Source organism: Fringilla coelebs, assembly GCF_963513975.1.
Source record: "Fringilla coelebs genome assembly, chromosome: 9".
Lineage (NCBI taxonomy): Eukaryota > Metazoa > Chordata > Aves > Passeriformes > Fringillidae > Fringilla > Fringilla coelebs.
In genome coordinates, this window is record NC_140067.1 from 19488197 (window position 1) to 19504284 (window position 16088).

At 38.3% G+C, this 16088-nt stretch overlaps 1 protein-coding gene across 2 annotated transcripts in view; it reads right to left on the reverse strand.

The window, feature by feature from the left end:
* Positions 1–3563: 3563 nt before the first annotated feature.
* Positions 3564–16088, reverse strand: part of OLFM3 (olfactomedin 3) — a 41482-nt gene continuing 28957 nt past the window's right edge. For both annotated transcript variants that reach the window (XM_084211279.1, XM_084211278.1), the window contains exons 2-6: positions 13348–13494; positions 10842–10997; positions 9606–9825; positions 5997–6103; positions 3564–4251 (exon numbers count right to left, since the gene is read on the reverse strand). In XM_084211279.1, coding sequence (XP_084067405.1) covers positions 3574–4251; positions 5997–6103; positions 9606–9825; positions 10842–10997; positions 13348–13494 — 1308 coding nt within the window. In that variant the 3' untranslated portion in view covers positions 3564–3573. The remainder of the gene's footprint in view (positions 4252–5996; positions 6104–9605; positions 9826–10841; positions 10998–13347; positions 13495–16088) is intronic.

A 16088-nucleotide genomic window follows, 5' to 3' on the forward strand; every position in this document is an offset into this window, starting at 1 on the left:
TGAAACAAACAGCCTTTGCTGTGGATCCAGCCTGCTGGGCTGAGTGACAGCTAGTGCTCCCGGGTTTGTCTGAAAAGGAGGATTCTTAGATATACGCAATCTGTGATTAAAACCTTGTATCAATCCATCTTACTCAGCTATCTTCTTTTAATTTTTCAAATTGAATCCCATCTTTTGCTAGCAGTGATTACAGTGCTGGGGAGGCTCCACATCACCCTTCCAGGGGTCTGCTTGGCATGCTGTGACAGACAGGGCAGGCTGCACAGCCTTCACGTGTAACAACAGACTTGGGAGCTACTGGCTGGCACAAATTGCCAGAAGGGACTGCAGAAGATTATTACTGCGCAGGAAGCTTTCTCTGGGAAGATTTGTTCTGCCTATTTTGTCCTGGGGAGTAGTCAGTCCCTTCCAGGGAGGGTGCTACGGCCTTTGTGGTGGGCATCATTCATGTTCCTTAGGCTCCCTCAGGCCACGATGCCTGGAGGATTGGCAGACTTGTGTTCCTGGGGTAGATTTGGGGTTGTCTGCATCCCTCTCTGCTGCCAGCACAGCTTGGTGAAATTTAGGTATCCTCTTTTGGGTGGAGAAGGGATATGGTCCTTTTACATGTTTATCCCTTGAAACAGGAGGTCATTAAGACACTGAAACAACTTTACAATTAAACTCCTCATGTTTAGGGAGATGTTTTTTTTTCCCTTACATACTATGGGTATCCCATTATCATAATAAAAAGCATATGCTTCACCTATGAAACTTGTAGGTTGCTTCTACATTATGAAGATTTTCTGCTTGTGCTGCCCAATTAGGAAGGCAAAGCTTGTAACAGAAATCTGCTTATATTGAGGCATGGTGTTTTCAGCCTTATGGGAATATTACTTTGGAATTTCCTATTTTGATAAGCACAGTCACAGAAAAACAAGTGCTCCTTAGCAGAAAGCTGTGTTACTTGATACTGTATCACCCTGTTTTCTATTTATTGTATGGAATCTGTTATTTCATGTTTGAATGTTGGAATCCAGCCTGCTGTTACTAATTTAGAAGGGTAGGATTTATCTTGGTTCGACAAATCACCTTACAAAGGTGCTTTTCCTAACCCTCTTTTCCATCCATCTCTAGCACCCTGTAGTAGTGTTTTCTTTCACTAACAGGTGTATTAGCCTGTAAAAGGTATTGAAATCAGGTGATAGTAATCTTGCTGTAAGAACTGTTATCAACCTGTATTACTGTATGAATGCTAGTTACACAGTATTTTTATAAAGAAATGTGGTAGTAATTATTTTTAGATGAAGTGATTGTGCCTATTCTTCAAGTTTATGATGATAGAGTAGAAAGAAGTTTAATTTCTCAATCTAATGACTAATGTTTTTACAAATGGTTGAAAAAACTATTTTGTTGAAATTACTCTGTGCAGGGGAAAGGTTGAGATTTTTTTATGGCTTTTGATAGAAATCTGAACATACTCCATTTTCATAAAGCATCCCTGTATAACATAAAATACCTTTTTTAATGAATAGTCATAAACATTTTCACATGTCACAGAGGAGGTTTCATTGTCAATACAGGTAAGTTGGTCACAGGAGGGAAGTGATTTAATTTGTCTGTTTAGCTGAACTGAGTCTGTCCAAATTCTGTGTAACTGCATGGGATAATAGCTACCATTTCATCTAGACAGGAGAGGGGAGCAAGAAAGTAACTTTTCTCTGGTCATGTTGTAACATAATTAATTGTTTGTTTTTTATGTTTTTTTGCCTCCTTTATCAGTTTTTGATAACTTATTAGTATTTTTTTTTTGTTTTGCAACTGGTATGAAAAATAAAGCAATTTGTTCAGCTTCACATGGGCTTGTATTATAAAACATACTTGTAAACATATAAGACACATATATTTATAAGAATGAAAACATTTATGAGACTTTAGATGATCTGCACTGGTACATTAGAAGAACCAGCAAATAAAATATCTGGCTTTTCAATTTCAAAGGATATACAAAATAGAAGCTCAGATAGTGTGAGGAACACAGCTTTCACATAATTTTTCAGATACCTGTATTTTACCATTGTGTTAGAGCCCAGCTATTAAAAAAGTCTGGTAACTAGTGCTAAATGGTAATTTCTTTCTACTTTTGCCAAAATAGATACATAGCACCTCGTTCCTTTTTTCTCAATTATGCACACCTCTCCCTGCCCCCCAGTTTCTAATGAGATAGTACAGCAACCCCCAGAAATATTTGTTTCTGGAAGGCATCAGTTTGGGTGCAGCAATTCTACTGCCAGCAAGCCCCAAACCTCTTTGCAAGAGCTTGGCCTCAGTGTTCTTCCCTAACAAGAATTTTAGTGAATACCAGGGGCCACACTGATCATCTGGGCTTTGCACCTTCCCTGGTGTATTTTCTGTGATTACTGTCATCCCAGAGAAGAGCTTTGTCAACAGATAAATGTTCTCATATGATGAATAAGAAGACAGGCAGCTGGAGAGCAGCTTGGCTTTTACCACTGCTCCTCAGTGCCCCAGAGCAGCACAAACACGGGATGCACTCCCACTCTCAGCTGGTTTTGGGCACCAGCTCCTTCTAGCTTCTGGCTGGTAAAGTTCACAGCAGGGATAAGCTTAAACAAGGGCAGTCAAATGGTGGAAGGGAAGAAAATAGGAGAAAAAGACTGAGAGAGAGAGAGAGAGAAGCCAGCAGCAGGAGATAAAAATTGGGTAGAGCAAACAATTGTAAAGCTGGAACTGGTATGAAGCTTCAAAGTTGCAAATGTGCCAGTATGCAGCGCTGGTGAAGAGGGGATCTAGGAAGCAAAGCTGAGAATAGAAATCATGCATCTGAGAAGCTACTGGTCTTTCTCAGAGATAACAACCTTTTATCAGATTTTTACCACTTTCAATTGACTCATAGCCAGAACTGCAATTAAGCTTCAATATAGTTTATAAAAAATAGTACTTAGTTTACTTTCACATAAGTGAAGAGATACAATTGCACAATGGTGGTTACAATGGTAGAAATACATACTGTTGATAAAATGTTTGCAAGAGATTTAAAAACATACTGTACAGCACCACATCTGAAATTGGATGATGGCAAAATGAATCATACTCCTTGTCTAAGGAAATTAAATTCCCACTAAATCTGTTTTTCGGAATAAATAAAAAATACAATGTGCAATATGTGTCTGACACTACTGAAATATTTCCTGAAGTTAAGCAATATATTAAAACAAAAAATGAGGTAAAAAAAGACATTCATGCATTTAAGCCACCATTAGTCTCTGACGCTAAAATAAGGCAGATCATAATCTTTTAAAAACTGTCTTTAGCCATTTAAATCCTCTTTAGTGCTTTTCAAGACAAGGTCTTGACAGACCTTGCAAAATCATGAGTTAAGATGCTTTTTATTTCTCACAGGTCATTTTTGACAGGTTCAGCCATATTTGAGATGCATTACATAGTAGAAAATGTTGCTTTTGTTTAATGAAGAAAGAAATGTAAATTAAAAGGAACTGAGAGAGATGGATGCTTTTAGAGTTAATCACAAATGAGACTGCTTTGAGAGAGGGAGGGGTAAGGGAAATAAAATTATGTGTCATCCTCAGTTTTAATGATGTGGAAAAGGGTGACGTTAAACAGGACTTGATGTCCATTATTCCAGGCATAGAGAGCTCTATCTCTTGCATTGTAGTCAAGCATGGATATATGAAAATACTGATTATGGAAAGGAATGTCTGTGTACTCGTAAGTGGAGGTTTTTGTGGAGTAGGAATAGTACACCTTGGCTCCTGTTAAGTGCGAGTTGGTGACATACAAGGTGCCACAGATCATGAAGGACTCTCCAGCACTTCTTTTTGGGTAGCCCGTGCTCCAGCTCTTCAGCACCTCCAGCGTATCCTGGTTCAGCTGGCTGATGACAATGTTGCCTGCATTCTGGTTGGTGGCATACACAGCCCACAGCCCAATTTCATCTGCCATCAGGTCGATATCAGAGAAGCCACCCCAGGTGTAAGGGTAGACATTGTGGAAGCCAGCGTACTCCAGGCTACGCTGCGCCAGCACCCGCCCCGTGTCGAAGCTGTACTTGATGATGATGTTGCTCTGGTACTTGTTGAAATAGAGGGAGCCATTGTAGACAACGTGGTTGGTTCCTGCCCATTTGAATGGAAGGTTGTATGTCCTTGATTCGGCCCCACTGACGAAGTCTGCGATTGATTTGTATTCACGGACGATTTTATTGTTAGTGTAACTATCCATGTACCAGACCTGGAAAGGAAAAAAGATTGGGAGTAACCATCTCAAACACAGTGTGTGGTATGTGATCATGATATGGCATGAGGGAGTGTCATGGTTTGGTGTCAGTGTGTTTTCCTCTTGTGGAGAAGTCTCCATAATGCTAACAAGAGGGACTTCTCTCCCTAAGTGAACTGAAGAAAGACTATTTTAGAGGTGGTAAACTGACTGGGAATTTAAGGTTTTGTTTCTTTACATTGTCAGTGGGAAAGAAAAGGTTGTGGGGTGAGGAAAATTGTCCTGAAGAGTTTGTTTTGATTCCTACTATTTTTTTTTCCTTTTAGTTACTGTTGATAACATTTTCTTTATACCATTTTAAAGTTTTGAGCCTGCTTTGCCTTTCTCCTAATCCTATCTCACAGCAGGAAGTGAGTGCATGAGTGATTGGCCAGCACTGAAACCTGCCACGCTCTTTGGTACGTTGGCCAGGAAATCTTAAATTGTCAAACCAAAACCACTACAAAAAGACCTTGCAGAAAAAGAAGGAAAACAAGTTTTAGCTGTGCAGCAGGCTGTGAAAGTGCAATATTGTCCACATTCCTGTTACAAAAGCAGGAGGAACTCTTGAATTTCTGAATCAAACTTACCTGTACAGGTGAACTCTCAACGCCACTGTTACTAACTATAGTGTCTGCATTTTCAGAGAAATTTAATTCTGGGTTATTCAGTGTTTGGGCCTCTGCTATATTGTCCTTGCTTAAAGGTATTTCTAGAGACTAATAATCTAAGAGAGAGAGATGGGAAATTGCATATGAGATAAATTTGAATGAATACTTAGGAATAAATGTGGTTAAATTTTTTCAGCTGATTCTCTATTCAAGGAAAAATAGTCTTAGTAAAGGAAACAAAACCAATAGTAATGAAACAGTAAAGTTTCAAAGCCATTTTTTCCCCTTAAAACAGAATTATTACTTTTTTAAAATGTTCTTTATGTAACTTCCATTCCCCCATTTTTTTTTCCTTCATGCAATTTTCTTTTTCTCTTTTTAGTTTCTCAGAGTTTGATGCTCTCTTAAAGGTAATTGACATTTCTGGAGTGAGTAGCAAACATGCATGGATACAGTGGGCAGGGGAGAGCTGCACACCAATCTTTATATATTGTCATTTTTCTGTTGCCTTTTCTGTCGCCTGTGTTTTTTTTTCCTGTATTAAAAAATTAATGTTGTGGGTTTCATACAAATGAAACCTAGTGTTTTGACTCCCAAAGCTCTTTGATGGAGCAAGAATTTTCTCAAAACTGTAGCCAATTTGAGATCCTATTGGAGATCCAAATAACAAAACAATAACATAACTTGGATATGATAGAGCAGATGATCTCATCAGAGCCTATATGGGGCCTAATCCTCCCAGTTTTAACTGTGCTGCATTATGGGTCCTGTTCTTGGGTAAAAATATTGGTGTCATAGATTACTCTGGTTCTTAAAAGACCTAGGCACAATTAAATATGTTAGGGAATTAAAAAAAAAAGTTGTTAGTTCTGATAGATGATTGTCAACCCTGAAAAAGTTGAAGTAAATGGCACAAAAGTGCTTAGATAACTTTTCTCTTTGGATATTTTTCCAAAAATATGTTGCTTTTTCTCTGGAATTGTTTGAGTGTGAAAATGACTGAAGTAGAAAAACATGCTTGGGAATGTAACCTCCTAGGCAAAATATCTTTTAAAAGATTAAAATAAAGCAAGTGAGGCTCCAGTACACAAAGATAGTGCCTTAACATACTCGGTTATTCTTCTCTGATGCCAATGGATCGGTCATCCAGGCTCCAAATCGGGTTCCAGAGATCTTCACTGTAATGGGGCCTGTAATTTTCATCAATTTGCCACATGCTGAAATCAAAAAAACAAATGCATTAATTCACAATTCTCCTTGATGTCAGAGCACAACACCAAATGCTTCAAACTACATAGTGGCTCCAGGGTATTCAGGCTTATGCTGAAGATTGAGTGTCACCTTCACAGGAGGAACTTTTCCATATTGAAGAGTAATATAAATATGCAGAAATATACACAAAACATTTTATTAGTATGTATTTTTGTATTTACATCTTTGTAATTTAAATTTTGTATTTACATCTTACATCAAAGCACAGTTATGGTCTTTGGGTATAAGCTAAAATACAACTGGTAAAATATCTTCTCAGCTGAAGTGAAGAACATTTAATAATAACTGAAATGAAGACATAATCCCCCCCTGCCTCCTCCCCTCAGAAAGTTCAGCACAAAGCTGGGTTTGAAGGATGTTTCAATTTTCCATTAGCCAGGGTAACAAAGTGGTGAAGGGCAGACACAAAAATGAGCTTGTACATACAACATTGTTGTACTCAAAGCTTGTGCCTGACTGCCCCCTCCTTACACACATGGCTCTTTCTTTACCAGAGGCTGCCTGAAGAAAGTGAGCATGAGACTTATTTAGCAAGCTTGGCTGTATTGGTTGGCTTCTAATCTATTTGGCTGCCTGGGAGGAAATAATGAAAGTCGATACCATCTCGGATGCTGACCTTCCTAACAACTCAAAAATCTATATTTTAGGGGACATTAATAAGATACCTCTTAGTAACAAGCTTCTGGTGGAATTCATGTGTTTACCAAGATGTACTATCACACAGTGGTGTGCACGTAATTAGGTTGAATAGCATGTTTTTAAAGAAAAGAATGTAAAAATAAGTGAAACAACAGTTTTTAAAATTTAAAACTAAGTGCTTCTCTGTGCTACACTGATAACCATATCTATCTAGGAAATGTAGAAAACAAATGGTGTTTGGTGTTGAGAGTGAATTTATTCAGCTCAAAAGAGAGGGTCACATCAAGGCTGAATTTTATACTCTGTAACTGGAAAGGAATGTATCATGCCAGCCTATTTGAGTCACTTAGAATGGAGTTAATGCTGTGGTGGAAACTCAGAGGCTGCTTCACAGCCAGGGAAGTTGGACGTATTGGATATGAAGATAACTGAATGCATGCTGAGACCTCCATGAGCAGGGCAGGCTGCGTCTATTTTCTGAGTCAATTAAGAGACATTATGATTAGCTGCATGTACCCTTTAAAAGTTTTGTCAACTAATTTCCCAGCAGCTTCCTCTTGAATTTTCTCTTATTCCAAAGAGAAGGAGCAAAATTCAGTCATCACAACTGTTGTAACTATTAAACCTCAGTGAGAGTAAGATAACTGCTTAGTGTACTGCAATGAGTGTTGAAAGTGTTGCCAGTGCAGATGGAAGAACCCTTTTAAGTGGCCAGGACAACATAAATAATGCATTATACTGCTGAAAAACACCTGCTGGGGAGAAGAATAGAGAGTAGCTATTGCATACACTGATTAGAAAATTGTATGGTGAAATGCAGCAAAATCTGTGACGATTCAAGCCAGATCCTGTGGCACACTGGGGCCATGGGCTTCTGGCTATCGGGCTGGCATGGAAGGCACAGCTGGGTCATCTCCAGCATGGCCAGTGTGGCCACAAAGCAGGTGTTGGCATGAAAGCTGCTTTCTCCTCATGCTCTCTGATCTGAGCACACAGCCCCAGCTCTCAGCAGTTACAGGAAGCCAAACTGAGGCTGCTTGTCCTTCAAAAGGCACATAGGGATAGGCCAGGAAAACAGCCTAGTAGGGGACTATAAAAATAATTTAAGCATCTAAGACCAGGGAATAATGTCAATAAGGATGAATGCATCTGTGTTACATCTTGAGAAGGTCCACTCACTTTTTTTAATGGGTATGCTTAATAATTTATTTTATACAAAAACTTTGTCTCTACTGCTAATGTACATTATTTTTATGGTTTTTTTTTTTTTCATTAGGTACATCAAGAGGTTAGAATGTGTTGCAGGAATTCAGATAGAATGTCAGTACACCTAGTAATTCCATTGTACAAAATACATCTCACACTCATTGCTTCACTAACTGTTGTTACAAGATGCTGTAAAAGCAAAGAAAAACAAGATACCTGTTAAACTGATGATTTTTGGTATCTAATAACTTACTGGAACACTCACTGTAAGAAAATACTGTTTATTCACAGGAATTTTCTTTCTTGCTGCAGTATTGCAACACAGCTGTTTTCTCCTGACTGCCTTCTGTCAATGCAGTAATGTGCTATTTTGTGTGTGTACTGAGGGGAAAATAGGATCATAAGAAATTTCTGTTTGAAGAAGTCTTTCATGTATTTTAGCACATCACCACTATGCTATTTCCAGAATAAAATAAAGAAATAAATTATTTAAGAGGGTAACTTAACCTAGATTTTTCTCCTTCTCCTGCGTCACAAAAATAAGGAGGCTCTGCTTATCCAGTTAAGATATTTAATGTCCTGGGTAGCATTTAAATGTAAACATCCCACACTTGATAACTGAGACACTGATCACAGTGTCTCAGGCCTAAACCTTGGAATTTCAAGTTTATTCATGTTTAGTGCTAAGTAAATTGTTTAGTGTTAAGTAAAGTGTGAAGTGTGTATTGTTCACAAAGGGGTTGGATTGTTTGCTGTAGCTATCCAGGTTGCAGTGATCCATTCAGAAATCTCCAAATTCATGGATAGACTGGGAAGACTGCATTGTGTTTGTAAAGCAGGTTACCTAGCCCTGGTAGAAGGTGAGGCTGACACTTGATCCTTCAGGCCCTTCGTTTTATAGCTGATACTGAGCTAGTGCTGATTTTCAAAAATGTTCAACATTTGACTTCTAAAGGCAGCATGGGAGCAGCCAAGGTGGAGGTGGCCTGTGGCAAACCTGGTGCAGCAGTAGCAATGGATTGCTGCTGTGCATCCTGCAGAAATTATGCTTTGGTCTCTTTAAGTTAGATGTGAAGTTTGGTTAGATTGTAATGTGAATTGGAGAATGGGAGATCTCCCTAACAGTAATAGTACAGGCTAAAGACATTACAGTCAGAGCGGCCTCTCAGGTGACACAGAAAGATGCCAGGGTTATGATGTGGACATCTCAAAACTGATTCCATTCTACTTTTCACTATTTTTTTCACATTGAGAGCACAAAGGTAACTCTAGTAGCAGTGTCTGTCTGAGCTTTTTTGAAAGAATATTTGTAACTCTCCAAGTTTAAACCTCAGATTTGGAGTTGGCCATCTGTTATGATTTTTCATCTAAATCCTTTTGTATACAGTAAGGCATTACATTATGTCATGTACTTAGAGTGATATAACTGACCTTAGGTTGAGTTACTCTTGTCTTTTATTAGGGTAGCACAGATCAGAATATAATGCAGTCTTTCGTCAAAGAAACAAACAAATCCTCCCTCCAAACCTTAATCTTTCTAAAGAGAGACAACTAAAAATGCACAGTCAAGGGACCAAATTTGCCATGAGCTCGTTAACTTACTGAGCTTTTTCATGCAGTCACGAAGCCTGGTTTCTAAATTGACAACACGCTGGTGTAGTTCCTCATAGTCATAAGCACCAATTTCTTCCTGAATCCCAGTGAGCACAGTAGACAGATTCCTAATTTCCTCCTTGAACTGTGTGATCAACTTGGCATCAGTTTTGTATTGTTCCAGAACTGGGATCAGTGGCAGAAGCTCATCCATCTTTTCTTTCAACTCCTGTTAAAGGCAATCATACGTGCATTGGAGATGTTTAAAGGAGTTCAATCCCCTGATTTCCTTCACTGTAGTATTTATGCCTGATTACTAAAACAACTAGAAAATGATTATTTTAGTTACAAATCTATTATTAGTCTACTGTGAAAGTCTCAGACACCTCAGACTTAATGGTAGTAAGCAGGAGATTCAATACATGAGAGAAGTCTTCTTTTAGGTTCATGTTAAGTGAACTTTCAGAAACACTTCAAAAATATATTTTTGCTTAACGTAATCCTCAGAATGTATTTTCTAGCACCTATTTTGTGGTCTCACAATCTTGAAAGATAAATTTATCAGACTATATTAAAAGAATTTACATATGCTATTGAAATATTTTTCTCCTGAAGAGTATTTCAGGTAGCTTTTTCAGAATACACAACATTACTTGTAATATCTGTAACCCTTCTTCCTCACAAAAGGATTGGCTTGTGGTTTTTGTTGTCATTAAAATTCAGTGAAAGTCTTTTTTTTTAACCACACAAATGTGACTGGTTAGATTGTAACCATCCCAAATTCAAAACAGCAGACCTTCAGAAACGAAGTTGGATCTTAATTGTACTGAATAAAAATTACAATAAACTGATTTATTATAGCCTTTCTTCCCTTCAACTGCAGTAAATGTCATGGAACACTATGAGCACAGAACTATACTTGTTTGCAATTAATTCCACTGGATCTCCCCCTTTAGCACTGGAGCTTGAAAGAATATAAATTTCTCAGTATGACATGCACATTGATACAGAAAGAACAGGAATCTGTTTATAGTGACATTTCTCTAATGACTTAATAATTCCTCCCTATTGCAATTAAATTGAACAGAGCAAAAGATTATCATCACAAAGGAAGATGTATTATACTTTTCTTTTAAATGGTACACTTGTAGGAGCATTTCCAGCTGAGACCTTAGCAGTCCATGCATTGTCACTTAGCACATTGTTTCCAGCAGGCTTGGAAGTTACTGTAAAAATTGGAGCTACCTGGAAGTGCTTTGTCATTAACGTCTTCCGATCGTCTTCGATCTGCCGGAACTTGGCCTTCAGCCCTTTCATTTGTGTTTCCATTTTCAAAACATACTGGAAATCCCTCTGAGTCCGTAGATTTAAAACTTCAATAGACTGGGACATGTTCTGGACCTGTTAAAGAAGAACACTCTCTAAATGCACTTTTTGTTGCTTTGCTTTTTTCCATGGTTAAACGTCAGGCAATGAAATGCACTTCTGTCAATTAGTTGTGAGTCATCCTACCACAGTACAGTTCTGCATTCTGTAACTGCATGAAGGTACAAACAGTGGGGAACAGGGCAAGGCCTTGAAGCCAAAAATTGTTTGGACTACTTAGAGGTGTAGAGAGAGAGAGAGATCCTTTAAGCATTGTTTTCATTGGGCTCAGGAAATGCTGTCAGGCAATACAATCTTCTTTGAGACCTGTAGTAGATGCCTGGATCAGAAGGTGCTCATATAGCATATATTTCCTTCCAGGCACTTTGGAGGATTTTGGAGGTTTTGGTCAGTATGAGGAGTATGAACTTCTTCAGTAGGCATTTATAGAATCATTCAATATAAGGCATTCATAAGACTACCCAGAGATAAGCTGGGCTGTGTTAATCACTATGTAATTCCATAAGTTGTAATTGTCTCACTGGTAGAAAACCCCCTTTTTTTTTTCAGATGAAAAATAGTGAATGTTTTGGTAAATTTTGTAGAGCAAGTGACTTTGTAGCTATAGTGAGGACTTTTACCACAGTGATGCAACCATCATCCAGAGTAAATTACATGTACTTTGAAAAGTTTCTGTCATGAAAGCAACGCTTTTGCCAGCCATAAAAATGACACATTTTCCAAGTGTAGTTATTCTATTTCAGCAAGTGTTTTGTTTTCCTAAAACATGAGAAAACTAGACTGTTGTAAATGTATTAGGCACCTTATAAAAGTTTTGGCTCAAACCAAACATATTGTACCTTCCTAAGGAAAGACAAACCCAGCAGTACTCCTGTGGTTAGCAAGAATATGCAGTATTTCAAGGGATATTCATGTTTGGAGCTAACTTATGATTTACAGAATGTATGGATTTAGAAACTACTCTTAAAAATAGTGTACATTACTTATTGTACAGTTGCCACTAATAGTTCTGAGAAAGGATTTTTAATGAAAAGTGCAGAGGCTTTTTTTTTTTTTTGCTTTCTAATTGTTGAAAGCAGGCAAATAAAGTCATTTGGGTGCTGGAAGAACTTTGAGAATTTCCATTTGGCAGAAGAGACATGCACATAGAGGCTCTAATTAAAGGACTGTATGGACTCAGGAAATAGTAATACAATATTACATATCCATGATTGCCACAGTCCTAATCATAAGAGAACAGCTTTGAGAGGCTGATGATTTAGGTTCATTTCTGTGGCAGCTCAAAAAATATGTAGTGATCTTATCACACCCCTCCAGCCCCCACCTCAAAATAAAAGGGTTTTTTTAGTAATATTTGAGTATTTGGGAAATATCCTGGAGCAAAGACTGGAGAGTTCCTTTCTTAAGTAAACAGACACCATGAGGGGAGGCAGCTCCTTTTCTCTCTGCTGGCCCATCAATGTCCTCTCCATGCATCTGATATTATGGGCTCTGTCAACTTGAAACCTTGTCCCTTCCAAAGTTCATGGAAGCACAATGAGCAAAAATCTGTGGGGATCTGGCACTGTATTAACACTGGAAGGATTTTTCTATAGCTAGAAAAATACTAAAAATTATGCACTAAAAATGTATTTTCAAGTCTACATTTTATGTTGGTTTTGCTGCTGTTCAAACACTCTCTCAGGCCTCAGGTTCTGTACCACTGGCTGTGATATAGTAATGTAACCTTGCTTACTTATGCAGGGAATGCAGAATTTTGTGTTTTCATAGTTGCAGCATTTTCCTGTTGATGCAAAACAAGACTTCATTGGTTTCCCCATATGTGCAATAGTGGATAATACTGGAATTAAGAATTGGGCTATTGGGGAAAATTTGCACCATTGGAAAATGAATAAATAAAGTTGAGAAAAAGAAACAATGAAAAAATTAGAACTGTTTATGCTCTGCACAGTTTGCTTTCAAGATGCTGTGGTGTCTCTCTCATTATTTTTTGATAAGAGATGAGAAATGACATTCAGCAGTCTCACATGATCAAGCAGAAGCTGTAGTTTAAATCCCTGAGCTAGCTTGAAGTGGGATTTTGTAACTGATTTTACACAGAAAAATCTGTCCTGTTGCATGTAAGAAAGAATTTGGGAGGAGTGACTAAGCAAGAAGAGGCAACTTGGGTTGGGAAAGGTGTGATGTAAGGAAAAGATAAATAACAATCAGAGATGAGAACACAGGTAGGGGATATGCCCTGAATAACAATTTTTATCAGGTAACTATTCATTATTTATTAATGAACAAATACATGAGAAGGAGAGCAGTAGATTTCCATGGGAAGTTTAATGACCATGAGGAGGAATTTTTGGGGAAGACTTACCTTCTCTAGTAGTTGTCTGAGCTGCCTGCTTTTGGCATCTCTTGAACATAGGTTTTGTTCAGGTGCAACAACAGTGCAAATGCAACGGCCATCAGGATCCTGGGCTGAACTATAAACTTGCCACCCTTCCTTGGGGCTAATCTGAGTCTGTAACAACAAAATAATAACAATCAAAGGAACTCAACTGATTTTTTATTGTTTGAAAAAAACACTGCAGCAGAATATTTTTATTTTTGCAGTACACATCTGCAATGAGGCTCCTACTAGCTGACAATTATTACTCTTCACTAATTAGTTTGCTATTTTCCCAGTTTTGCCATATCTCACACCTTTGTAATAGTTCTCTAGAGGAGTTTAGCACACACAATTTCCAGGGTGGATGAGAATGATACTCTGCTTGTGATTCAGCACAAACCAGGTGATTTAATTCTCTGCAAAGGGACATTAGAGTTTTTCATCAGCAGAGAACAAACATGTCCTTTCAGCCTGGATGACTTTTACTTTAGACTAATGGAAACAACAAAGACAGGAAAGAACAAACATATGAGCCTGGGGAGACACAGTGTGTGACTCACAGGTGGGAATTGGCTCAGCAGTGGTTTGGAGGTGGGGGACAGGTTTGCTCTTGAAGCTGCACCTCACAGGAACTGCTCCCCAGGCTCCCACTGCACTTAGCCAAGGGAACAGGGGCTTGCTTAGGGTGGGATGGAAAAGTGTCTGCTTGGGGCAGGGGAATGGGGCTCATGGCAAGCAAGCCACAGGAAGATTGAGACACTGCATGTCCTTCACTGGGACAGAAGAAAACTGGAAATTCCTAACCTGTTTTTTTTAACAGCAACCACGACTGAGAAAGAAAGGTGAAAAAACCTCAACACATTTGTTTGCAGGGCAGGGTAACACTGAACTGCATTTAATGTTTGTGTGGGATTCAGTATCTCTTTAATGGGATGTACAGAAATAGTGTAGGAATGACAGAAAACAATATAATGATATGACTGAGAGCATTCAGGTGATGGAACTTATTAGATACAAGAAACAGTTTTTGAACTTTCTTTTTAAACTGCAAATTACAGTTAATATTGTGCTTTATTCTTTCCTAATATTGTACTGAGTGATGAATTTCATGGTGCAGATGCTAATGGATATCATTGAAGTAATTTTGGTTTGGACACAGTTGGAATCAGTTGCTATTTATATTATACAATTGTACTCAGTGCCAGCAGAGAGAGTGATTATTTAAACTGGGAAGCTTTGATACTGATGCTTTCCTGGCAGCTTAGTGCAGGAGTTGCAGAGTTCCTCATCTCTGAAGAGGTGCCAGTATCTCTGTGGACTGACTCCTCTGAAGAAGTAATTGAAGATGGCAGTAACCTCCTACAATTTTGGACACAGTCCTATGAATTTTTCTGTTATTCCCTCTATTTGGAAATTTAGGCTTCCTTCATTAAGTAGGATGGGTAATATGAGTGATGGCAGAGAAAAACATGCATGTGTGCAAAGGTGCACATTATTTTTCTGTTATTGTTTTAGTTTGACATTTAATCCCTACTTCAAGCAGAAACTGCTTTGCAGAAAAAGAGCTTAAAGTAATCAAAACCTTACAGAAGCTACTGCATCAACTTTTCAAATGCAGGCTTATTGCTGACAGGCCTTAGTAAACAAGAAAGAAAAGAAATAACAAGTGGAAAACAACAATAGTAACTTGTACTAGTTCTTGAAATTCTGGGGAAAACAGAGGAGTCCCTATAAAGTCCAATATTAACCACTGCCATGGCAGGCTGCTGTATTAAAGACTTAGTTCACTTCTAAAAGATTTAGTTTTTCACTTGCACTTTCATATATTCTAATAAAACTGTTACAGCTACCTCAGTTGTTACTATAGTGGCAGGTCAAAGGACAGTACCTTACTTAGGATGCTGGCTTAAACATAAACAGTATTTTCTGGTTTGTCTTGCAATTTCAACCCTGCTACTGAAACAGAGCTCAGAAAAGAAGGCCCTTTACCTGACCCCACATCCTTGTACAGTTCTTTCAGCTGAAGGCAGGAAATTGGGAGGTTTTGTCCTTTTTGCATTGTACAATATACACAATTTATGAGCTGTGTATGTGCTGGGAGAGAAATTCTGGAGAAGTGCTCATGCTGCAGAGTTCAGAAAAGCTGCAAGTGGGGAACTCTGGATGGCAGCCAAAAATCAGTCAGTGATGACCCTGATATTACTGAGCACTTGGGGCATAAAGTCTTTCAACCAGCATCTACAGTTTTAAGAAAGGTACCAGATTTGTGGTGCTCAGTTTTGTGTAAAAAGAACCCTACATGATTGCAATTCATGTTTTCTTTATTTGGCAGGCGTTGCCACGCTCAGATAATCAAGTTTTTATGATCACTTTCCCAGCTCTACAGGCACTCTTGCTACACTTATCAAAAGAACAAATATGCATATAGCTCAACTCAGAGTGAAAAGAGCATTCTTAAAGGCATTCTTAATATTTAGAAGGCATTTCTATCAGCAGTGCCCTGTTGTAGCCAAGGGGAGCACGACAGTTTTGTGCTACTTGGAATCTGAACATATCAGTACAAACACATATATTTGTGTGTGTGTGTGTATATATATTTATAAAATATATATCTCATAATAACTAATGTGCATCTTGTAGTTACACAGTGGCAACTTTAAACTTGGATGTAAATGTGATAGGGAACTTCTACTTATAATATGCAGCCACAAGAACTAGCAATATAT